Raw genomic sequence first — 25,141 nt, 5'->3', positions numbered from 1 at the left:
AAGATTCATCAAACTGGCCAACTAAGAATGCATCACGTATTAATAATAGCTACTGATCAACTCCATGTTGATGAGAATATGGAGCCAATGTTACCAGATCTAGCAGTTTTTCAACAAAAGCAAGAGACCCAAATTTTTACATGATGTCTCCTCATTTTTACATGTTGGCAACTAATTAATTTTTTGTTTTGTTTTAATTTAAATGCTATACAAGCCAACACTCTAGGGCCAAACAAAATTAATTTTACCCTCAGGTTTCAAGTTTCAATCTCTAGAAAATGTGCTGGAAGCTGAGGAGAGAGAGAGAAGAAAGAAAAGTAAAGCAGGCAGAGGCCAGATCAGAAAAACTTTTACACGATAAGCTAAGGAATTTGGATTTTTAGCATATATTACAGTAGCATTTTTCAGGCTTATATTTCTTTAATAACAGAACTCTTTCTTCATACTAAATGTTACCCAGAAACCTAATAAGTAAAAGGATAAATGGAGACTGCTCTAGTTTAAGGGGTGACAATAGCAGCTGCTTCAAACAATCTCTCAAGAGTTTCACAGTTTGAAATCTCTCAGGCAACATAATTTGAAAATCACTGAACTACAGGATGACATGGGGTCTGTGTGTAAGATATTACATAAAGCCAGAAGAAAACATGGTGTGTCTTCCTAAAAACATCTATCTTATGCAAAGGTTAGAGGTATGAGATAGAAAATTAGGAAGGCATATACTTTTTGTTTTAATACTAACACAGAAAATATTAAGAAATTAAAATCTTACATGCATTTTTAAGGTCAACCAAAACTTCAAAGGGGCTTTCAAAGTGACACTTCTATTTGCACCTCCAGACAAACTAGTGATATAAATTTGTTTTCCTCCACTGTTAATATTACTTTAAAAAATGTGAGAAACACTGGTGGAAGATGCAAGAAACCAACAAAGAAGTTTAAGCAGGAAGTATCATGGTTAAAAGGGGAAGATCATTTTTTGTTTTGTTTTCTGAATTTTGGTTTTTTGTTTGTTTGTTTGTTTGTTTTTAAGGGTTGGGAGGAGTGGGCAGTAGTAAGTAGTATCCATGTTAATTAAGTTTGAAGCAGTCCTCAGCCAGGAGACAACTGAAATAGTCCAAGTGGACCAGGCAAGGTGGCTCACACCTATAATCCCAGCACTTTGGGAGAGATTATAATCCCAGAAGTGGGAGGATCACTGGAGCCCAGGAGTTCAAGACCAACCTGGGCAACACAGTAAGACTCTGTCTCTACAAAACAATAAATTAGCCAGGTGTGGTGGCACACATCTGTAGTCCCAGCTACTCAGGAAGGCTGATGTGAGAGGACTGCTTGAGCAATCAAGTAAGTCAAGGCTGCAGCAAGCCATGATCTTGCCAATGCACACTCACCTGAGCAACAGAGCAAGATCTTGTCTCAAATAGAAAACAAAAAAGTCCAAGTAGAGATGAGGAGGACATGGACTACAAGGGGAATAGGATAAGATCTGTAATTTGGAAGTTATTAAGGAGACAATATGGGCACGACTTTGTAGTGCTTAGTAATAAGTCTAGTACATGTAGTATGATTCCCAGATTTCTAATTTGAATGTCTAGTGTATTTATTGGTCCCATAACCCTCTACCATCTAAATTATGCTCCTTAGATGGTTCCAACAACACTTATCATAATAATTATTGTAGTGTATTGTAACATCTTGTTATCTTCTATATTTAGATATGAGACCTCAGGGCAAAAATTACCTCTTATTCAACTCTGCATCATCAACTCCTAGTACATAGGAAGTGGTATAAGAAAAATTACAAAATAAGTAAAGCACTTATTTTGCACAGAATCAATACACTGCCAAGAGCAGGAAAAAATCTAAAAGCAAGGAAATGCATGAATAGTTTCTTCTATTTCATATTCTACATATGTTCTAGTTGAGGACAGAAAGGGAATCTCTGTGACTCATCAGCATTTCTTAGACAAATGCCGCAGTGGTAAAAATTTGGAAAGTATTAACTGAAACTAAATTGTAGTTCATCTCCTATATTCTTCTGATGTAAACTGGAAGTAACATGAATGATATTCCAGAAAATCTTGCCCTAAAGCCCAAAGCTCATAGCTGCTGTTTGATTCAAATGTTTAGGAACAGTCTATTAAAAATATTTTTGAAACAAAATATAGTATAACTTTATTAAACAAGACATTTCAATTTCTCAATTGATGACCAGAAAATGTCAAACATTCTAGCCTGCGTGTGTGTGTGTGTGTGTGTGTGTGTGTGTGTGGACAATAAAGAAAAACTGCACTAAAATATTGCAAAATCTGGAACTGCATTTAGATAAAATTTTCATAGTGGCCTGAATAGTCTATATATTGATATAACTTGGAATTATCTCCAAAAACTGAGAAAGAGGTAAATGAGAGTAGGAAATTATCAGATCAGTATGTATTTCTATCTCAAACACCAATCCCTCCAGATATAACAAAATAAATTACTTCCTACACCATTAGTTTTAAACAGAAATTTTCAGCTTCTTAGAACTCTATGTTTTGTTTCTGAACAATTTCTGCAATACCAGAAAGTTGCATATGATTTCCTAAGACTAACAAATCAAATAGCCTGTTCTCTCTTAGTGAAATTTGAGAGCCAGTCACTTGGGAACTCACAGCTGATGACATCTTAAAATAAAGTTCTAGGCCAGGTCAAATATACTATTGGTTTAAGCAAGCCAAAATCTAAATTCAAGAGAAACTGTAGGCTACTACTTAAACTGGAAGTGAATATCCTATTGTCATTTACCTCCAAATACAAGAGAGCACAATCGATTTTGCCCAAAAATATGCAAGGACATTTATACATTTTAAAAGGAAACTATATGGCATCAAAATAGACATGGATGGCTCTATTGTATTAATAATTAAATCCCCAAAAGACTACAGCTTTAGGCCAAAGGTATATAGCCAGAAAGTGTACATGAATGACACCTTTGTGAGTCAAATGATATCTTCCCAGTAATGCTAAAACTTTATACTTGCTTTATTTTCATTTTAATTGATTTCCAGTTGGCAGAAGTTCCTACCACTGACATCAAGATTTTCCACCCTCTAGCTCAAATGTTAAATTGTAAGGAATCCATAAGACACTGTGAAGTATAAAAATATACATTTTTTAAAATTCTTCCTTGAATATTCACCCTCTTTAGTAAAGGGAAAAGCACTTTTTAGCTCATATTCTATTATAGTTCAGAATTTCATGTACAATAATGCATGTTCCAAGAGCAACAAAACATTATCTGACAATAACTTTTCCAGACAAGTGTAGCATACTCCAAAATGCAGAAGTTCTATTTTAAACTTTTTTCAATATAACTCTGTATTTAATACATGTCTTCAACAAATGTGTATGGTTGTTTTGTATTGCCTGAATATCACTGAAACTCTTCTTAATGACATGCACACCTTGTTATGAACAGAGGTTACCACATTGTGCTATATGTAAGTCAACAAAACTCAACCTTTTTAATGCCATAGTCCATTAAATAGGCTATCAAATAATCTAAGCATCATAATGAAAGAAATACAAAGTCTACTTTTCCGGAAAAAGACAAGTGTTTACGTTTCAGAAGCATTATTACATAATGGCATCACACTATATGCATATTTATTTATACAAATTCACTTTTGTATAAATAAATAGAAGCATTTTTACACAATGGCATCAAATAAAACAGTAGCATTATCACACAATGGCATCACATCATATGCATATTTATTTATACAAAAAGAGAGACACATTTTTAGAGAGCAGTTGCCATTTCCCCAGCCTCTCTTCTAAATGACTATCTCTATATCCCAGAGTAATCATAAAATGAGAGATGTCATTCTGCTGTTCCCTCTGTTGTGCTCAGTTTCAATGCCTCTCCTACGACAAGCATCTTACTGGACTATATACATGACAGTGTTTAAAGGTAAGTCTTGGCTGGGCGCAGTGGCTCACGCCTGTAATCCCAGCACTTTGGGAGGCCGAGGTGGGCGGATCACCTGAAGTCAGGAGTTCAAGACCAGCCTGACCAACATGGTGAAACATCATCTTAAAAAAAAAAAAAAAAAAAATTAAAGGTAAGTCTTTTCCATATAATGCCAAAACAAGAGCCAATTATTTCCTCTGGTATTCAGGTGAAGAATAATTACTATGCTGTAGGGAAAACCGGCTGCACTTGGTTTAATGAAAAATTATTTACCCATACGGACAATTTCTGATCTTTAATATTAAGGGTAATCTTCACTATATTTTCTGCCTTTCACGACTTAAGAATACAAATTCCAGGGTGAGTGCAGTGACTAGACTATAATCTCAACATTTTGGGAGGACAAGGTAGGAGGATGGCTTGAGCCTAGGAGTTCAAGACAGTGTGGGCACCAAAGCCTGACCCTATCTCTACAAAAATTAAAAAATTAGGCTGGGCACAGTGGCTAACACCTGTAATCCCAGCACTTTGGGAAGCCAAGGTGAGCGGATCACAGGGTTAGAAGATAGGGAACATCCTGGCCGACATGGTGAAACGCCGTCTCTACTAAAAATACAAAAATTAGCTGGGTATGGTAGCACATGCCTATAGTCTCAGCTACTCTGGAGGCTGAGGCAGGAGACTCGCTTGAACCTAGGAGGAGGAGGTTGCAGTGAGCCGAGATCGCACCACTGCACTCCAGCCTAGGCGACCAGAGCGAAACTCTGTCTAAAACAAAAATTAGCTGGGCATAGTGGTACACACCTGCAGTCTTGGCTGCTTGGGAGACTGAGGTAGGAGGGTTCCTTGAGTCTAGAGGTTTGAAGTCACAGTGAGCCATGATCATGCCACTAAACTCCAGCCTAGGCGACAGAGTGAGATTTTGTCTCTGGAAAAAAATATATGTATGCAAAAATTCCACATAAGATGCAACTCCACTGTGTTTATTACTTACAGAAACAAATCTATTAACAACATAAAAGTATTTTTATAAAGAATGAGTTCCTCAAATTGCTATTTCATGCATTATAGAATGTAATCCATACCTTAGTCAATGATAGGAAGCTTACAGGATTCTCACTAAAAACAACAAATTATTATCACATCTTACATGATATTAAAATGTTTACCTTTACAATACTATTAGATTCCCCCTAGATTACATCTTAATAAAAGTAGTTTATATGCCTCTGAACAAAAACCACTTATCTCTCTAATGACAATGGCTTGTTGAACATGAGGCCCTTAGAAATTTCTCCCTTTTAAAAATATCTCTAATATGTGTACAGGTTTTGGCAACATGACTTTTGTTTTAATAAAGATGAAGGGATTCTATTAGTTATCTATTGCCGAATAACAAAACACCACCAAGCTTGGCAGCTTAAAACAATAAACAACTTATTATCTCACAAAGTTTCTCAGTGTCAGGAATCCAGGAGCGGCTTATTTGTCAAGATGTCAGCTGGGGTTGCAGTCATGTGAAGACAGGACTGGGACTGAACACTAAGATGGCCCACTCACTTGGCTGTTAGAGAATGTCTCAGTTCTTAACCACATGGAACTTCATGAGGCTGCTGATGACACATAAATTGTCTTTCATGACAGCAAGTTGCCCAAGAACATAGAGAGTAACCACATTGAAAGCCACAAAGTCTTTGTTAAAGTTCTAGAGGTGGAAATGACAAACTTCTAGCATATTTGATTGGTTATACAACCAACCCTGATACAACCAGGGAGAACCTAAGCGAGGACATAAAAAGTAGGAGACAAGAATCATTGGGAACCCACTTGGATTCAGGGTATTCCAGTGATAAATACACATATGTGGTTGGTATGGTTTTATATATGGCCACAGATTATTTATTCTTTCATCAAAAGGTGAAGCCCAATTCCCCTTCCCCTGAATGTGAGCTGTATTTAGGACTCTAAACAAATAGAATGCAGCAGAAATGATGATATCTGACTTCCAAAGCTAGTTCATAGATGACATTGTGGCTTCTGTTGGCCTTTCTCTTAAATCATCCACTCAAGAAGAAGAAAGCTACTATGTTGTGAGAACACCAAAGAAATCCTTAAGAGAGGCCCATGTGACAAAGAACTGACACCTCTAGCCAAAAAAAATAGTAAAGAACTGAGGACTCCCACAAAAAAACATGAGTGAGCTTAATACGGTCAGTCCTCCATATACAAGGGGTTTTGCATACTGTGAATACTGTGTTTTTGATCCTCATTTGTTTTGTTTTTTTTTGAAATCCACATATAAGCGGACACACACACTTCAAATTCATGTTAAGGGTCAACTAAGTCAAACCTTCAAATGAATAGAGCCCCAGCTGAATCTTGATTGCAATCTCATGAGATACCCTGAGCCGGAACTATTCAGCTCAGCCATGCCCAACTTCCTGACCCACAAGAACTGTGAGAAAATAAATGTTAGTTATTTTAAGCTATTTAGTTTTAGGATAACTTGTTAGACAACAATAAATAACTAGTGCAATGGTAGAGTAATATGACTTCTTACAACATAAGTTACTGAGTCAAAAATGAAAACAGCATTCTCCAAAGTGTTTTTTGTTTCTCTATTTGTTTTGAGACAGAGCCTCACTCTGTCACCCAAGCTAGAGTATAGTGGCACACTCATAGCTCACTGCAACCTTGACCTCCTGGGCTCAAGCAATCCTCCTACCCCAGCCTCCAAAGCAGCTGGGACTATGGAGCACACACACACAAATAAGAAGTTAAAAATTAAAATAACTCCTCTGTGAAAGTATTAGGTACAATTTGCTTTCTTTGGTCAAAAATATTTTTTAATATTATCTTGTGGCATGTTTTCAATAAAACATAATAGACATCTTTAAAATAAATATGTTTTAAAATAAATTTAAAAATAAAATGCAAATATTAAAATTATATTCCTAATCCCAAAGAATATAGATACAGATCCTTAACTGGTCCTCATATATGCTCCAATAGATCTCAAAATATAGTATCTGGCATGTCATACTTCATAAATTCTATCACTTTTTAAAGCTTTTTTGTCCCGTATCTTCTATTCCAAATCCATTCTAGATCAATAGCAAGAAATAAGATCAAATAAAACAACATATTTTGGTAACATTACCTGAAACAGTACCAAAATATAATGATTTGTTTAGAAACAAGTTAGTTACCACCAGAAAGTAAACACTATAGACTATTTATAAAGAAATTATATTTAATATTGGTAAATTTCAAGATATTTATATTTTAATGAGATAAATTGTTTGTAAGTAAAACATTGTTTGTAAGTAAAACAGTGCTGGATGCAGTTTGCTTCAGTTATCTGAAATTAGAATAGCAAGTTCATTAAATATATATAAATCAGTGGTGCAGAGGCACTGCACCATATTGATGGAACCTTCATTAATTTTCAATGACATAACCACTATCATATTTGTGTTCTAAAAAAACTGAGTGAGGTATACAATCATTTGCTGTCATCTCAAAAAAATTTTTTTTTCACGTATTCCAACTTAGTAAATGAAAAGAAAACCTAACACTCCAAACATTTCTGATAAAGTCTGTTAAATTTTACATTTTCTTATCTTTTTGTAGAGAATATATATAACTGTTCATATATATAAATGACATAAATCTCTTTAAAAATAAATATGAAAAATAAAAATACTACAAAATAAGCTATCCTACAAATAATTTCATTGCATCAACAATGCAATTCATTTAGGCTTCCCAATTGGCATCTGATTATACCTCAAAAACCAAATGCTATGTCATTGCTTATATATCATCAATAAAAAATATGTGACAAATACAGTATCGGGGAAAATATCATGATCGAATATTTAAAGATGCTTGTTATTAAGCTAGCACCCTGAAACATAAAATATAAAGAGAAAATTGTTCTAAGTAGATCAAAACGATTTTGATAATACTGTAGTTTTTTCATCTTATGCATGAGTTTGAGTTACAACAACACAGTTGAGTTACAGTAAAAAAAATTATTTAGCAAACGTGTAATCAAAGTTTAATTGAAAATTAATTTTGAAATTTAATCTGACTGGGATTTACATTTTAAAAAAAGAGAGAGAGACTGGAGCTGTCCAGGTGGGCTATCCAACCATATATCCTTTATTAGGCTTCAGTTTCCCCATTTGATTAAAAAAAAAAAAAAAGGAGGTGGAGGGAGACATAAAATACAACTAGAAAGATGTTTGCTAAGCTCCTTCCAAATTTAAATTAACTAAGTCTGTCAACTTCCTATCAATCCTTTTAATAAAACAAATAGCATTTTGTAAGCTGTACTTTTGCACAAGCTTTCATACTAAGCCTGAGAGCCAAATCAGACATCACATTCCACTTTCTTAAAGGGGCTAATATTTAGATTATTTCTCTTCAGTGGCTTCTTTAGACAAAACCAATTCCGTATTTGGAACCACATACAACATTTGTGTATTTGGTATCACCCAAACATTTTTGTTCCCTTGATGCTAGCTTTGCAAAACCTTTATCATTTTAAGATGTACCCAACAAACCAAAATGATTTGCTTCCCCAAAGAACCTTTACCTGAATCAGCAGAACAGCTAAAATTAGGCTGCAAGATTTCAGGTTTACGTTCTGTAGCAAATAGTTAATTTTTTTAAACAAATAGCTTATTTAACAAATAAAGCCCACTTTCACATCTTAACTACAAATAATATTTTTATAACTCTAAACTTTTTTTCTTGTTAAAAGAAAAGGAAAAAAACTAATTTCCTTTTAATGACTCAAAAGAAGAACTAAGACACTATAAAAGTAATGGAGGGAGAAACCATGTCTGCCACATTCTGTTGTTTCCCCAGAACTGTGTTTTCAACCCTTAGACCACAAAATTTACCTAGCTATCTAGTATAAAATACCAGTCCCCACCTCAAGAGACCATGGAAGGGACCAGAAATCTGTATTTTAAAGAAGCCCTCCAGATGATTCTTAGGATGAGGTAAAGTTTGGAATCACTGGCCTGAAAAATTTATTGAGTGCGTGAGAAAGATTGCAAATACATTTATTAGGAAACACCAACAACTAGTAAATTACTGTTGTCTTTTTCCTTTGAAAATAGGCTTAACACATTTGAAATCTGAAGAAAGTCATTAAAATCTCATTTAATTTTCACTCAATTATTCTCATTCTATTTGCTGTCTCAGGAACAAGTTGCTAAGTAAACTGAAAGTAAATTGCCAAAAGATTCCTGAAACTTAACCTAAAAAACTATATTATTTTTGCACATAGAATACTGAAAATAACTGTATAGTTGATTATAAATTTACTTGAATTAATAGATTTACTTGAATTCTTAAAATGACTTTAACTGTGCCTCATCTAATCTTCACAGTAACAGTAAGATAACACTACTAGTGAACCCATTGTACAGATGAGAAAAGGTTTTAACAAGAATCACTAATTTTCCCTAAATCACATAGCTAATAATAAGTAGCAAATCTAGGATTCCAACCCAGGCAATCATATTATCATTACATATTTGTTAGACATAATATTTTTATGTCCACAGCAGAAAAAAAGCGAAAGAAAAAATTAATTCCATTTCTATTTATATTTGTATCCCTAAAGGAAACTAATGAACTACTATTTTACATCCTTACAGAATAAAATAATTTGCATTTTAACAAATAAGTTTGAATGTCTAATATATAGCTCCATGTTACCTGTATCATTCTAGGAATACAAGCTTGAGAACATAACCTCTATGGAAGGAGAATGTTCATGAAGCCAAAGATGCTACGAAACTTTCTGATACCTGCAGGTAGAAATCTGGATAATAGATTTCCTCCAAACTTCAAAAGTATATATACTCATGCACTACACAAGGACATTTTGGTCAAAGACAGCCCACATATACAACAATAGCTGTTCCTTAAGATTATAATACAGCTGAAAAATTCCTATCACCTAATGACTTCGTAGCCATCCTAACATCTTAGCGCAACACATTACTCACGTCTTTATGGTGATACTAGGGTAAATGAACCTACTGCACCACGAGTCATATAAAAATACAGCAGATGCAATTATGTACAGTGCATAATAGTTAATAATGATAATAAATGACTATAATACTGGTTTATATATTTACTATACTATTACTTCTTAATCGTTATTTTATAGTGTACTCCTTCTACTAACAAAAAAAAAAAATTTGGCTGGGTGCAGTGGCTTATGCCTGTAATCCCAGCACTTTGGGAGGCCAAGGCAGACGGATCACAAGGTTAGGAGTTCGAGACCAGCCTGACCAACATGATGAAACCCCATTTCTACTAAAAATACAAAAATTAGCCAGGCGTGGTGGCATGTGCCTGTAATTCCAGCCACTCAGGAGGTGGAGGCAGGAGAATCACTAGAACCAGGGAGGTGGAGGTTGCAGTGAGCTGAAATCACGCCACTGCACTCCAGCCTGGATGACAGAGTGAGACTCCATCTCAAAAAAAAAAAAAAGAAAAGTTAACCGTGAAAGAGCATCAGCAGATCATTCAGGTGTTATTCTAAAAGAAGGCATTGTTATCATAGGAGATGACAACTCCATGCATGTTATTGCCCTCAAAGACTTTCCAGTAGGAAAAATGTAGAGATGGAAGACAGTGATATTGATCATCCTGACCCTGTGTAGGCCTAGGCTACTGTGTGTGCTAATGTGTATGTTTGTGTCTTAGTTTTTAATGAAAAAGCTTAAAAAGTAAAAACAAAAATAGGGCTATGTGTAGTGGTTCACACCTGCAATCCCAACACTTTGGGAGGCCAAGGCAAGAGGATCACTTGAGCCCAGGAATTCAAGACCAGCCTGGGCAACAGAGTGATACCTCATCTCTACTAAAACAGCTGCATAATTTGTGTTTTAAGCCAGGTGTCATTACAAAACAGTCGAAAGTTTAAAAAATAAAAATTTATAAAGTAAAATTCTTAACCATAAGCTAGAGTTAATTTATTATTGAAGAAAGTTTTTTAAATAAATTTAGTGTATCCTAAGAGTACAGTGCTTATAATATCTACAGTAGTGTACAGTAATATCCTAGGCCTTCACATTCACTCACCACTTACTCACTGACTCATCCTGAGCAACTTCCAGTCCTGCAAACTCCTTTCGTGGTAACTGCCCTATATAGGTGTACCATTTTTATCCTTTATATTTTACTGTACATTTTCTATGTTTAGATACACAGAAACTCACCATTGTGTTACAACTGCCTATAATATTCAGTACAATAATATGCTACACAGACCTGTAGCCTAGGAGCAATAAGGTACACCATATAGCTTAGGTATATGATAGACTATACCATAAGTACACTGTATGATGTTCACACAGTAAAACTGCCTAACAATTAGTTTCTCAGAATGTATACCCATCATTAATATATAATTTTGTGTGTGTGGATGTGTATATACATAAAATGAATCTTCAAAAAGGATTCCTAGTGTAGAAGAGAATTAGAGAAAGAGAGTAGAAATATTACAAATAATTTAATTACTAAATATCTTGTAAACATAGTTTTCAAGAACTATAAGTTACACCCAATAAGAAAAGGAACTAAGTATATTAGCATGCTGCATCTTAAAGACGGAAGTACACTAACAGTCATTTTTGATCAAACAAAAAATATATATTAGAGTTTTATAATAAGCAATCCATAATGAAGTATTCATATTCTGCAGAATGATCAGCACCATACTGGGAAAAAACAATTACAGCTAGTAAAAATAACTAAAAATAACTAAAACTTTATTTTATGAAAGAGTTTTATTATGTTGTAAGGTCAAAGAAAAGACAAACTACTGACTACAATGACTTTCTAACTATTAAATTACCCAAATTTTAAGAGCTTCAGAGGGCTAGATGTTATCTATTATAAACAAGTGAACAAATCAAAGTTAAATAGCTGGCCTACAACTCGCTAGTCTATGGTGAAACTAGAGCCTAGATTTTCTAATTTGAGATTTGGTGTTCTTTCTACTCCTCAACCTGTCTCTGGATAATTAAGATACATGCAACACTAACTCTTACATATGTGTAAAGGCACAAACTACCTCTCCCTTGGAAAAATCTTGAGACAGTCACTGTAATTACCAGTCAGAAGGCAGGAGGCATAGTCTCTAGAGATGTTCTGCAGTGTTATACTGCTAGTCAACTTCAAAACACTCCATTAAACAAAATAATGCAGGCCATGCGTGGTGGCTCATGCCTGTAATTCCAGCACTTTGGGAAGCCGAGGTGGGCATATACGAAGTCAGGGGTTTGAGCCCAGCCTGACCAACATAATGAAACCCAGTCTCTACTAAAAAAAACAAAAATTAGCCGGTCATGGTGGCGTGCGCCTGTAATCCCAGCTACTCAGGAGGCTGAGGCAGGAGGTGGAGGTTGTAGTGAGCTGAGGTCATGCCACTGCACTCCAGCCTGGAAGACAGAGCAAGACTCTGTCTAAAAAAGATTGCTTACGAAAGTATTAGGGAAGGAGCTGAGGTAGTTAAAACAAAAAAGTAATCAGAACTATACAACAAAAAAGAAAATGTTAATAGGGCATTGCCGATTTTGAGGTAAAGAAAATCAACAGGGGCCAGATGCAGTGGCTTACACCTATAATCCCAGCACTTCAAGAGGGCGCAGTGGGAGGCCGCAGTGGGTGGATCACTTGAGTCCAGGAGTTTGAGACCAGCCTGGGCAACATGGCCAAACCCCGTCTCTACTAAAAATACAAAAATTAGCCAGACGTGGTTGCACACACCTGTAATCCTAGCTACTCAGGAGGCTGAGGGACGAGAATTGCTTGAACCCAGGAGGCAAAAGTTGCAGTGTGCTGAGATTCCACCACTGCACTCCAGCCTGGGCAACAGAGCAAGACTCTGTCTCAAACAAAAAAGAAAAGCAAGAGGTACACATAGAACTTTGAAAATCTGCAAGACTACAGGAGGAAGTAAATGGCTTAACAATAGTATGGCCAGCTCTTGCTAACAAATATGATGGAATAATTGATGCCAGACTAGGCTTCCCACCATGAGCAACCATAAAATAAAGTGTATAATACAACTGTTTACAGGCATTAGACAACAGGCAGGACAGGACATCCCTGAGAGATGGGAAACTCACAAGGTGAGCCCTACAACTGCCAAGACCATGGCCCAGCAAGCAGGAGTTTAAGAAGGGAATAGTAATTGTGCTAAGCCAAACAGACAGAGATCAGAATGCTGGGCAGTTGATGTGGCTGAAATCCACAAGGGAGAGAGGCTAGAAGACATGCAAGATTCCCCCATAAATCCTTGGCCAAGAAATAGGCTGCACATGTGTAGGGCAAAACCAATCAAGGCTTAAAAGAGAGTAGTTAAGAGAGGAAAATACAGTAGAGTTGAGAAGTATTGGGTATACAAGGCGGGCAGATCATGAGGTCAAGAGATCAAGACCATCCTGGCCAACATGGTGAAACCCCATCTCTACTAAAACTACAAAAAAAATTAGCTGGGCGTGGTGGCGCGTGCCTGTAGTCCCAGCTACTCGGGAGGCTGAGGCAGGAGAATTGCTTGAACCCGGGCGGCGGAGGTTGCAGTGAGCCGAGATCACACCACGGCACTCCAGTCTGGCGCCTGGTGACGGAGCAAGACTCTGTCTCAAAAAAAAACTTAGCTGGGTGTGGCAGTGCATACCTGTAGTCCCAAATTCTGGGGAGGCTGAAACAGGACAATCACTTGAACTCATGAGTTCAAGGCTGCAGTGACCAGTGATCAAGCCACCACACTCCAGCCTACGTGACAGAGTGAGATCCTGTCTCTTATTTTTTTAAAAATAAAGATAGATAAAAAATAAAAAGCTACCTGCTAATAGGCCAATAATTTAAAAAATCCAATTATTGCAAAATAAGGCAAGAAAGGAGCAAGAGAACAACCAAAAAACCAAAGGAATACAAGGAAAACATGTAGACTTAAACCCAATGATACCAATAATTACATTATATATAAATGGACTAGCACACCAATTAAAAGGTAGAGACTGTCAGACCAGATAAAATGGCAAGACCCAATAAGGTATAGTCTCCCAGAAATAGACACATATTGGTTAAAAGACTATGGATGGGGGCCAGGAGCAGTGGCTCTCTCCTGTAATATCTGCATTTTGGGAGTTCAAGGCAGGACAATCACTTGAGCTCAGTCAGGGGTTTGAGATCAGCCTGGGAAACATAGCAATACCCTATCTCTACTAAAAATTTTAAAAAATAAAAAAATAAAGTTAGCCAGTTGCATGTACCTGTGGTCCTAGCTACTCAGGAGGCTGAGACAGGAGGATCATTTGAGCCTAGGAGTTTATGATTGTGCCACTGATATCACATGGTTTAAAATTTTTTTAAAAAAGTAAATGAATGGAAAAAGGCATACAATCAAATAGTAAGTCTAAGAAAGCTGCCAGGCACAGTGGCTCACACCTGTAATCCCAGCACTTTGGGAGGCTGAGGAGGACAGATGACCTAAGATCAGGAGTTCAAGACCAGCCTGGATAACATGGTGAAACCCCGCCTCTACTGAAAATACAAAAATTAGCCGGGTGTGGTGGCACACGCCTGTAGTCCCAGCTACCAGGGAGGCTAAGGCAGAAGAATCGCTTGAACCCAGGAGGTGAGGGTTGCAGTGAGCCAAGATCGCATCACGGCACTCCAGCCTGGGCAACAGTGAGACTCCATCTTAAAAAAAAAAAAAGAAAGAAAGAAAGCTGACAGTGCCAAATTAATATCAGACAGAATCTTCAGGACAAAGGCATATTACAAGAGACAAAGAGGGGCATTTCATAATGATAAAAGGAGAAATGTATTAGGAAGGCATAACAATCCCAAATATGTACCTAACAGGAGAGTTCCAAAATGCATAAAGTACAACAAAACTTACGAGAAAAACTGACAAATATACAATCATAGTGGAGTAATTCATAAAATGAGTAGATAAATTAATAATGATACAGAAGATCTGTGTAATGCTATCAACCGAGATGGGTATGGTAGTATATACCACATTTGTAACTTAGACTATACTATATCCAACAACCACAGAACACATATTCTTTTCAAAGGTACAATGATTGTTCACAAAGACAGGCCATATGCTGGACCATAAGTTTTCAGAAAATTTCAAAAGTCTGAAATTTTATAGAGTATGTCCTCTTATCACAACAGAATAAAATTATAAATTAATATACCTAGAATGTCCCTTTTCTAAATTTTCCACCTAGAATAAATGCCTTTTCCTAATTTTCTACCCAGAGGGGGTTCTGTTTCCCAATTTGCACAAAGGGACTGAATACGATGAGTATATTAAATGAATAATATCACTTATTATTCTTATCAACAAAAAAATTCAACCTTAATCTGATATAACTAACAATATATCTGACATAACTTTAAATATAACTAACAATTTAGAGGCAATACTGAGAACAGAAGAACATATTTAACAATATCACAGAGATGCAATCAGCAAAATTCAGACTCTTCAAGATAAACTATCCAGTAAAATCAGTAAAAGAGAGAAATAGGAGAACAGAAAAAAGGGGGGGAAAAAAGAAAGAGAAAGACCTTAAGTAACTATGGCAAAATATTGCCTTTATATATCAGGATGGCAAGTACATGATTTTGCTAATCTTGTACTTTGTGTCTTGTGTGTGTTTAAAATGAAAAAAGTAGATTTAGCATGTAAAGTTTTCAGAAACAAGTTTTGCCATGAATGGTTGGGATAGAAATTAATTTTTTTTTTAAAGATGGAGTCTCGCTCTATAGTCTAGGTTGGAGTGCAGTGGCGCAATCTCAACTCACTGCAACCTCCACCTCCTAGGTTCAAACGATTCTCCTGCCTCAGTCTCCCAAGTAGCCAGTATTACAGGCACGTGCCACCACACCCGGCTAATCTTTGTATTTTTATTAGAGATGGGGTTTCACTGTGTTGGCCAGGCTGGTCTCTAACTCTTGACCTCAGATGATTCACCAGCCTCGGCCTCCCAAAGTGCTGGGATAACAGGTAGCCACTGCGCCCAGCCAGAAATTAAATTATTAAAGACTGTAGTTAAATGAGAATTAGGTATCACTGCCTCCATCTAATTCTATATGCCTTCAGAATGGAAGGCTCATTTCTTGAAATAGCCTGATAAAGAAAAAAAATTATCATTTTCTGTAATTGAGACAATGTTCATCCTTAAGCAGCAAAAAAGAAAAAAAAACATGAAATTCAATCTTCTTCTATATCCATACAATGAATTTATCTGTTCATTTGCTGGACTGAATTGACAAGTAGGGAAATATGCTTCTTCAATTGCTAGCAGCTAAGAGAGAAAGGTATTTAATAATGTTTCACTTCTTTATTTTCTCTTTTCTCCTCTCTGCTCCTGTATTTTCTCCCATAAGTAAAACTCCTAATCAATTTTTCCATAACCCTAAACTTCCTATCTTTTATGAAGCACTACTCCTAGTCACTTTATCACTTATCTCCAAAAAGTCTTTGCTACTTGAGGACACGAAAAAAAAAAGTTAATAAAATCCTGCAGAAGCCAGCCTTCAAGATGGCCCAATTATATTCACACTCATGGTATTCACACTCTTGTGTGTACTCTCCCACATCGTAACACAAAAATACACCAGAAGTGATGGTATATCACTTCTATCATTAGATTTTAAAAGGCTTGCAGCTTCCAGCCTTCCTCCCTCCCTTTTTCTCTTCCCATCTCCATCTCCCCAGTCTCCCTCACCGCTGCTCATATCACTAGTTCTGGGAGAAGCCATGTCATAAGCAGCCCTATGGAGGAGTTCATGGGGAGGAACTGAAGCCTCCTGACAAGAGCCACATGAGTGACCTTGGAAACAGATACTCCAGGCCCAGTCAAGTCTAGACTGCAGTCCTAGTCAACAACTTGACTGCAACTTAAGACTCTGAGCCAGAATAATTCAGCAAAATAATCCCTGCTCCTCTCAGACTAACCAGCATACTATAAAAATGCCTATATTCGATCCCATGAAATACATGCCATAAAAACCCAACAAACTATCAAAAAAATTTTCATTAAGATGTAAGATGTTTTTCTTATCAGAAAAGCATCTGATAGGATGCTTTTAAACATATTTTAAAATGCAAGATTTTAAAAAATAATAGTAGCCAATATAGGCAAAGATGTGAGACAACTGGAATCTCGATACAGTTGTTGGCAACATAATTGACACAATTATTTTTTTTTAAAGATGGGGTTTCCCTATGTTGCCCAAGTTGGTCTCGAACTCCTGGGCTCAAGCAATCCTCCCTCCTCAGCCTCCCAAGTAGCTAGGACTACAAGTAGGCACCACCATGCCTGGCTTGACACAATGTTTTTTGAGAACAACTGGGCCATATGTATCAAATTTTTAAAACCGCAAACTCTGACCCAACAGTTCCACTACTGGACACTGTGCTATGATTTTTACCTGTTATATTTTATGATACATTGGCGTAAGTGCTCAAAGATATATATACACACATATATATGCATATTTATGGGTACTCCAAGGAAAAACTGGAAAATTAAATAAATATTAATTTTTAAAATTTGGGTAAACCAATTATATATTTGAACAATGGGCTACTATTAAATTGTTAAAAAAGGAAAACCTATGCATATTGATCTAGAGAGATTATCCAAGATATACATAATGAAAAAAAGCAAGGAAATATATATATATACACACACACACACACACACACATATACATATATATATATGTTTATGCTATATTCCTGTTTATGCTAAGGGAAGAAAAAGTTTTCTACCCAAACACATCCATGTTTGTATATGCATAGAAAACATTTGAAAATATACACAACCTAAAAGTTGTTGCCTCTGGAAAAGTGAACCATAAAAATTTTTACCTTTCACTTAATAACTTATGTTGCTTTTATAAATTACTTATATAATTTTATATTTTTTAAATGATTGCCAAAAAAATCAGTGAGTTCTCTGTGTTAGCCTAGATTAAGGTACTCTTTTAAATGGATGATTAATTAAAGAACATGCTAAAGGGTTCATATTAAGAAAATTACAACACAGTCATTATAATTAAAGCTATATTTTCACATTTTATTGTGTACTGAAATCATTTAACCATTATTGTGCAAGTCTTTCACAGCAGGCCAAATAAGTCCTGTTTTAATTTTATTTCTGCTATCACCCATGCCACACACAAATAATATTAACAATAAAATAGCTAATATACAGTAAACAAATATGTGACAGAAACTCTACTAAATATTTCTAAATATTTTACATATATTACTTAATACTTAAGGACCATGATACAAGCAGCACTCTTTTCTCTACTGTACAGACAAGAAGAATGACCAAAAAAGAGTTAGTCATTTGCCTAAGGCCACAGAGCCGGTAAGAGCAAAGAATGTGAAATCAGATAGACTGATTCCAAAGCTTGTTCTCTTAGCCAATATGCTACAGCCTTTTACTCATTTTGTTCACATTTCAAGTCAAAAAAGGACTATAAAATGTGGCCTGTATCTAACAGGTTAGCAAATTAACCAGATTAAATTCAACACCAGAATCAATAAGATAAAAGTCTTAACTCTTAGACCTTAACAAAAAGGGCTGAGTATACAACAAAAGCAATTCCAATTAAAATAAATATTTTATAATTGCCTAATTAAAATGCCATTTATGTTACTGAAATCGTATACTCTTCCCTGAATGGCTAATTTCTGCTAGGCCAGAACATTACATTTAGCATCCTTGTGGTAAATTACATTTAGTATCTTTCCCAAAAAAACAAACTCTCTTTCCTGTTCCACTGTAACAAACCTGATAAAGAAAAATGGAGAGAAACTGAACAAAATCTCTCTAAAAACAGTCTATCTGCAATGTTTTCTATGTAGAATTCCCTTTTCCATGCATTCTGGATTACTTTTACCTTACTTCTAATCTTAAACCATTCAATCACAGCTCTACTATACTTCCTTTGTAGAGTAAAGCAAGGAAAATTAAGATCAATTAGAAAAGGGGACCAATTAAGTAAGCTAATAAATTCCATATAATAATTATAGCTACAGCTAATCATGCAATTTATGCTTACTTAAAGACCCTGTCATTGCTCTACATTTTTGTCAGCACTTGGGGTTTGGGGGGAGACCTTGTCTACCACACTGTAGATTATCCATTGTTTCTTACTTCCAATAAACCTCAGAGAAACTACAGGAATATGTGCTCACCACTATATGGCACCTTTTATCCCAAAGTGCTTTCTACAACCACCTTCACTAAGCCACATTTGACAAGCAACCTGGCAAGAAACACTTTGACCAATCCCTATTTCAAAACACAAACTCAACCTCCCTCCTTCTGCCCCCTTCCCCTGAAAATGGGCGTTCCAAAGTCAGACTTCCTACGTTCCAATTCTCTTAAGGCCCACTTAATAAGGGACCTTGAGCAGTCTCGATTTCCTTCCCTGTGAAATGGAAATACCAGTACCTACTTCATGGGATTGTTGTAGGAATGAAGTGAGATAATGCAAGGTAAGGCGCTTAGAACATTGCCTCGCACAAAATGTGCACTCAAATGCCAGTCATTATTATATCTTCAAAATTAACTGCCTGGAGTCCGGGTTTTCTTCATTTTAGTGATGAGAGTCTAACCGAACTCCATCAGGACAAGTGGATATACATACAGGGTTTTTAAATTAACTCGTACAATAAATAGCAGCAGTATATACTCAAGCAAATTTTAAGTTTTCATGACACTTTAGCACTTTTTCAATAAAGACATTTCATATGAAATAAACACTCCAATCCCCCACGCTTTTAATCAGCGATGTTTGGAGCCCAGTAGACAACACAAAGCCTGGAAATAAAGTCGGGATACTCATTGGCTATGGAGGGAGAACCTGACAAACTGCTGGGTGCCACACTGAGAACCCTCAGTTCAAAGCAGGCCAGAGCCGCTCAGGGATAGAGGCTACAGTCCATTTCAAGTCACAACCCTCCTTTTCCCATTTTCTTCCACAGTGTTGAAACTAACAACGCCCTTTGCTCCCACCCAGACGAGGCCTAGCATCTCCAGGCCCTCTCCTTCTATCCTACGCGTCTCTCCCCGAGGGAATCCACTGCCGCCCAACTCACAGAGTGTGTCCGCACACATTCACCATCAGCTTCAAGGAGGGGTTCCGATATTTGGTGGTCTTACACCGAGGGCAGCCCTGATCGTCCATGGCGCTTTCCCTGCTACCGACTCTCCTTGGCTCCTGCTTCAGCCACAGCCACCTACAAGCCCCCACAGACTCGACCAAGCAAGTTCCTACCAACAGGCGCTTGGCAGAGACGGTCCCTTCGCGAAAGAGCACCGGCAAGGGGCGAGGCGCTGCAACACAAACGTTCCGGCAGTCAGTTCCCCGGTCTTGCAGCTAGGGCTTGGTCTCAGCCTTCAGTAAAGAAGCTTAATACCTTGAACTTGACAGGGAAACTTTTAAAATGGCAAATTATACACCAAGCCTTATCTCCACGCACCATTTGCATTTTTCAAGGTACTGTGTAACAATTAAGAAGATAAATTCCATCTTGTTCTGCCTGGAAACATTCCCATGATTTCAAAGATTTATAAGCGGCATACATACTTGATAATTCAGTATTTTCTTTTGGACCATTTTATAGCCTGTGCTTTATACTTCTTTATAATTGCATAGTCATGTAAGCTCACTAATAATATGCATTCACAGATACAAAATTTGAAAAAGCTACCTTCTCCATTAGACAGTATTTATTTCCCCAAATACCTAGGAAAAAAATAATATAAGAATACATACACAAAAATTTAGTTCAGCAATTCCAAGATCTGATAGCCTGAATATCTTTGTAAATTGTAAACCATGTTCATCGCATTTATCAAGAATGCCAATTGAAGTCTGTAAACAGCTCTATTAAATAATGAACTTTCCCACTGTAAAGGACACATCTTATTCATCTCCAAAATAAAGATTTGTTGATACTTAATGAATAAGTAAACTAAATGAAGAATTAGTGAATGACTATCAAACAATAGTGTAATGTGAACATTTTTAGTGTCAAATATTTTTTGTAACCACCTTCATCTGTCCCAAACTCCATCAGAAGGGGAACATGCAGACAAGATTTTTCAAATAATCTGATACAATGACTATGAGCTATAAACATTTATAGTAATTTTAACTCATCATAGAACTTGGGTTCTTTTCAATAAAAACATAAAAGGAACATGCCAACTCACATTTTTAAACATTTTAAACAGTGAACCCAGTAGACAACCCAAAACCCGAAAATACGGTTGGGATTTTCATGGATTATGGAGGGGAAAGCTGACAAACAGCTGGATACCACACCCAGGAACCAGCAGACCAAAGCAGGCTGTGACAGAGCTTTACATTAGTATGAAGACATCGGGGATTCATCTAATAAATAAACCATATCATCTCTTTGGTCATACTATCATTCCTCAACAGGAATTAACCAAACATAAATTTACTAAAATAGGTAACACCAAATACTATGCTACTATGCTGGAAGTTTATGATGCTGCTGCTATTGTCTTATTGAAAGACGACATCCAAATCAGTTACATGATTTAGAGTGAAGCTCTTCAAGAACAAAGGTAACTCTACGGACTTTATATTTTAACAGAACAGGAAACTTCTAGTGATAGAATGAATATGTTAAATGTGCAAATAAAATTTTTAGCCAATACTACATTGAGGTCATCCACTCAGATGGCATTATAGTTTATTGCCACTAGGACAGTTTTGGTTTGTTTGTTCGTTTGTTTGTTTTGAAATAGGGTCTCCTTCTGTTGCCCAGGCTGGAGTGCAGAGACCTAATCATAATCCACTGCGGACTTGAACTCCTGGGCTCAAGCTATCCTCCCACCTCAGCCTTCTAAGTAACTGCGACTACAGGCGCTAACCACCGGTCCCAGATAATTTTTTTTTGTTTTTAAAGAAATTGGGTCTCATTATGTTGCCCAGGCTTGTCTTGAACTCCTGGGCTCAAGCAGTCCTGCCACCTTAGGCTCCCAAAGTGCTGGGATTATAGGCATGTGCCACCATGCCCAGCTATCCAGGACAGTTTTAATTATGTCTTTGAAGATGAGACCCCCATCCATGTTGTGAAGTGAATTGCTTCTCCTTTCTTCCAAACCTTAAGATTAAGGCAAAGAAAGCACTAAAGATTGTGAGAAGTAGCACTGCTATAAACTTTACCCTTTTCCCAGGTGGGAAAACTACTAACTTGAAAGCATGGTAGCAACAGCCGACTTGGAAATCTGTGAGATAAGCTTTACTTATGGACCTAAAGACAGTAGAAAATAGTGCTTGTCTTTAGTCTCTAGTGCCAAGAGAGCCGAATTCAAGTGCTGGTTTCATCACATGATTTATACGACCTCAAGCCTCAGTTTTCCCAATTCTAAGTTCAGGATAGTACTTGTAAAGAATAAAAGATACTTCGTTTAAAGTACCTAGAATAGAGTAAGAGCTTAGTAACTGCTGACCATTATTAATAGTAGTATTAATAGAGGGGCAGTAGTATTATTTAAAGAGGCAGGATAATATAATAATAAGAGCCCGACCTTCTTTTACATCAGTCAGACCTGTGTTTGAAGCAAATTTCTGATCCTCCCTGACCTCGGTTTCCTTCCTGAATATAATACACTTCATAGGATTGCTGTAATGATTAAATTATATGCCATAGATATATAGAAAGGCCCTACTACAATGCCTCATACAGAACAGAAACTCTGAAATGTACATCATTATCACTGGTGGGGCTCAATAACACGGAATGGTCAGAGAACTTTGAGGAGGAAAGCACTGACAGCAACCAGATTCCTAATTCAAATGGAATCTCAGCCTATGTAGAAAACCACCAAACTCAAGTTTTCTACATTTCTGAAGACAGTTGAATCCCAAAATGAACCGACTGAGGCCATTATTTCTCTTCCCAAGTCTGCTTATCCTCTAGCATTCCTACCTCAGTTAACCATAGATTCTATCTTCCATGGGACAGTGTTTCTCAAATGAAGACCTTTTTTCCAGCCCTAAGGCTATGGACCCAGGTTGAGCTTTCCTCACCTGAAGAGGATTATTTATTGTTTTCTCCCTTTACTAAGGATAGCACCTCTACCCCACTTCATTTGGAAAATAGTCCCTCATTCCACCTGTATGTGGTTCTACTAGGTCTGTTGATCACCATGCTTGGCCCCTGGCACAGGAGTTGGCATGCTACTTTTATTGGCGGTGAACTTCCTCAGGAACCAGAAACTCCACTTGAACCGGTCTAGGCAAAAAGTTGAATTTATTAGATCACAATACCAAACAATGTGAAGAGCAGGACTGCAGCTGGCTGGACTTAAAGACCTGCTATCCCATTTCACTTGCCTCTGCCTTTCTCATCAGGTTAGTTTTCAAAGGAGCCTTCTCCAAAAGCTTGGAAACATGGCTCCCAGTAGCTCCCAGTTCACATTTTACAGCTTCACCAAAGAGGCTCTGCTGCTTTTCCTTTACTGACAATTTGAACAATTCCTCCCTAGGCCAGTTCAAGTGGGGTCTCTGGTTCCTGGGGAAATTCGTATCACCACAAAAGGTAAGAGTGCTGCTATGCTTGGGAGATGACTAGAATCTGGCACTCAGTCTCTGCCAGGATGTCTTCTCTCCACTGTGGCCCATGTGACTCACTAGGTCACTCTCCATCTCACCTACTGCTTATCAGTGTCCTAAACATGCAGATACCTTGGTCACTGAGAATTCCCAAGCATTACATCTAAGATTCCCTCCACCAGTCTTTCTTAATTCTTCCAGTACAAGTTTGAAAACCCCAGAAAAGGATTCTAAGTGTTTTGGTTTGGGGCAAGTTTCCATCCTGGGTCATCAATGGTGGCCATGATATGACATACAGACATCGCCACTGTATACCCCACAGCAAACAGCATTTCATTCAAAGTCCTTCATAATTTGCCTCCAGCATGCCTTTTAAGCTAATATCCCACATTTACATACAACCCACACTCCAGACACACTATATTACTCTCTGTTTCAGAAATACACCACACAACTTCATGACTCCATGCTTTTCTCATTCTGTTTCCTCTGCTTCTTACTAACATTTATCCTTGTCCTCTCAAAATTATTGTCCTTAAAGACCCAGCTAAAAATTCAATCCCAATTGCCCTCCTCCTCTCAAAATCAGACGCTTTATCCTTACCAATCCCATACCCTGAATTGTTACTTATCAATGTCTTATCTCCCCCACAAGGTTTTAAGCTCCTCAGGAACAGAGACCCCAATATATTCATTTTTCTATCCTTTGGTACCAAACGTAGTGCCTTCAACTTAGGGCTCAATAAATGTTTGGCAAATAAATGATCCTTCAGAAATATTCACTACATATCATCAACCATCACAAAATAATAATGGATGGGAGACAACTTTAGAACCTAATTTCTTTAATACACTAATAGTACCAGTACATATGCTTTCTTTCTTTCTTTTTTTCTTTTCTTCTTTTTTTTTTTTGTGGGACGGGATCTCACTCTGTGTCCAGGCTAGAGCTCAGTGGCATGATCAAGGCTCACTGCAGCCCTGTCTCAGGTGATCCTCCCACCTCAGCCTCACAAGTAGCTGGGACTACAAGTGAGTGCCACCATATCCAGCTAATTTTTGTATTTTTTGTAGAGATGGGGTTTCACCATGTTACCCAGGCTGGTCTCAAACTCCCAGGCTCAAGCTATCCATCTACCTGGGCCTCCCAAAATGCTGGGATTATAGGTGTGAGCCACCACACCAAGCCCTAAGTCACTACTGACAGAAGAAATCTCCATTCTTGGTGGCAAAACCATCAAATATATTCAAGCAAAGTGTAAGATTTTGTGCTGAACCAGATTTTCTTCAATATACTAAAATGGCCAAAGATTTTCACATGCACTCATCACTATCTTCAGGCTGGAAGGAAAAGATACAAAAACAAGCAGCTTGGTTTTCTGCTCTTCACTTTCACACAATCCCAGCCTCAGTCCTGTTTTCCCAAATCACAACACAGATTTATTTATTTTTTTATTTTAGATTCAGGGGGTACATGTAACCAAATAGTGAACATAG

The 25,141-nt window shown here is 37.1% G+C and overlaps 1 protein-coding gene across 2 annotated transcripts in view; it reads right to left on the bottom strand.

Moving 5' to 3' along the window:
* The window catches only part of MNAT1 (MNAT1 component of CDK activating kinase), a 219,399-nt gene extending 199,057 nt beyond the window's left edge, over positions 1-20,342 (bottom strand). For both annotated transcript variants that reach the window (XR_010342055.1, XM_021666681.2), the window contains exon 1: positions 20,148-20,342. Coding sequence is in view for 1 of the 2 variants with exons in the window: in XM_021666681.2 (XP_021522356.2) it covers positions 20,148-20,236 (89 nt within the window). In the remaining variant the exon portion in view is untranslated. The remainder of the gene's footprint in view (positions 1-20,147) is intronic.
* Positions 20,343-25,141: the final 4,799 nt, after the last annotated feature.

This window comes from Aotus nancymaae, unplaced genomic scaffold (genome assembly GCF_030222135.1).
Source record: "Aotus nancymaae isolate 86718 unplaced genomic scaffold, 86718_ANA_hifiasm-v0.15.2.pri h1tg000011l, whole genome shotgun sequence".
Classification (NCBI taxonomy): Eukaryota; Metazoa; Chordata; class Mammalia; order Primates; family Aotidae; genus Aotus; species Aotus nancymaae.
Note: the sequence above shows the minus strand (reverse complement) of the source record. Positions and strands in the feature narration are given on the sequence as shown.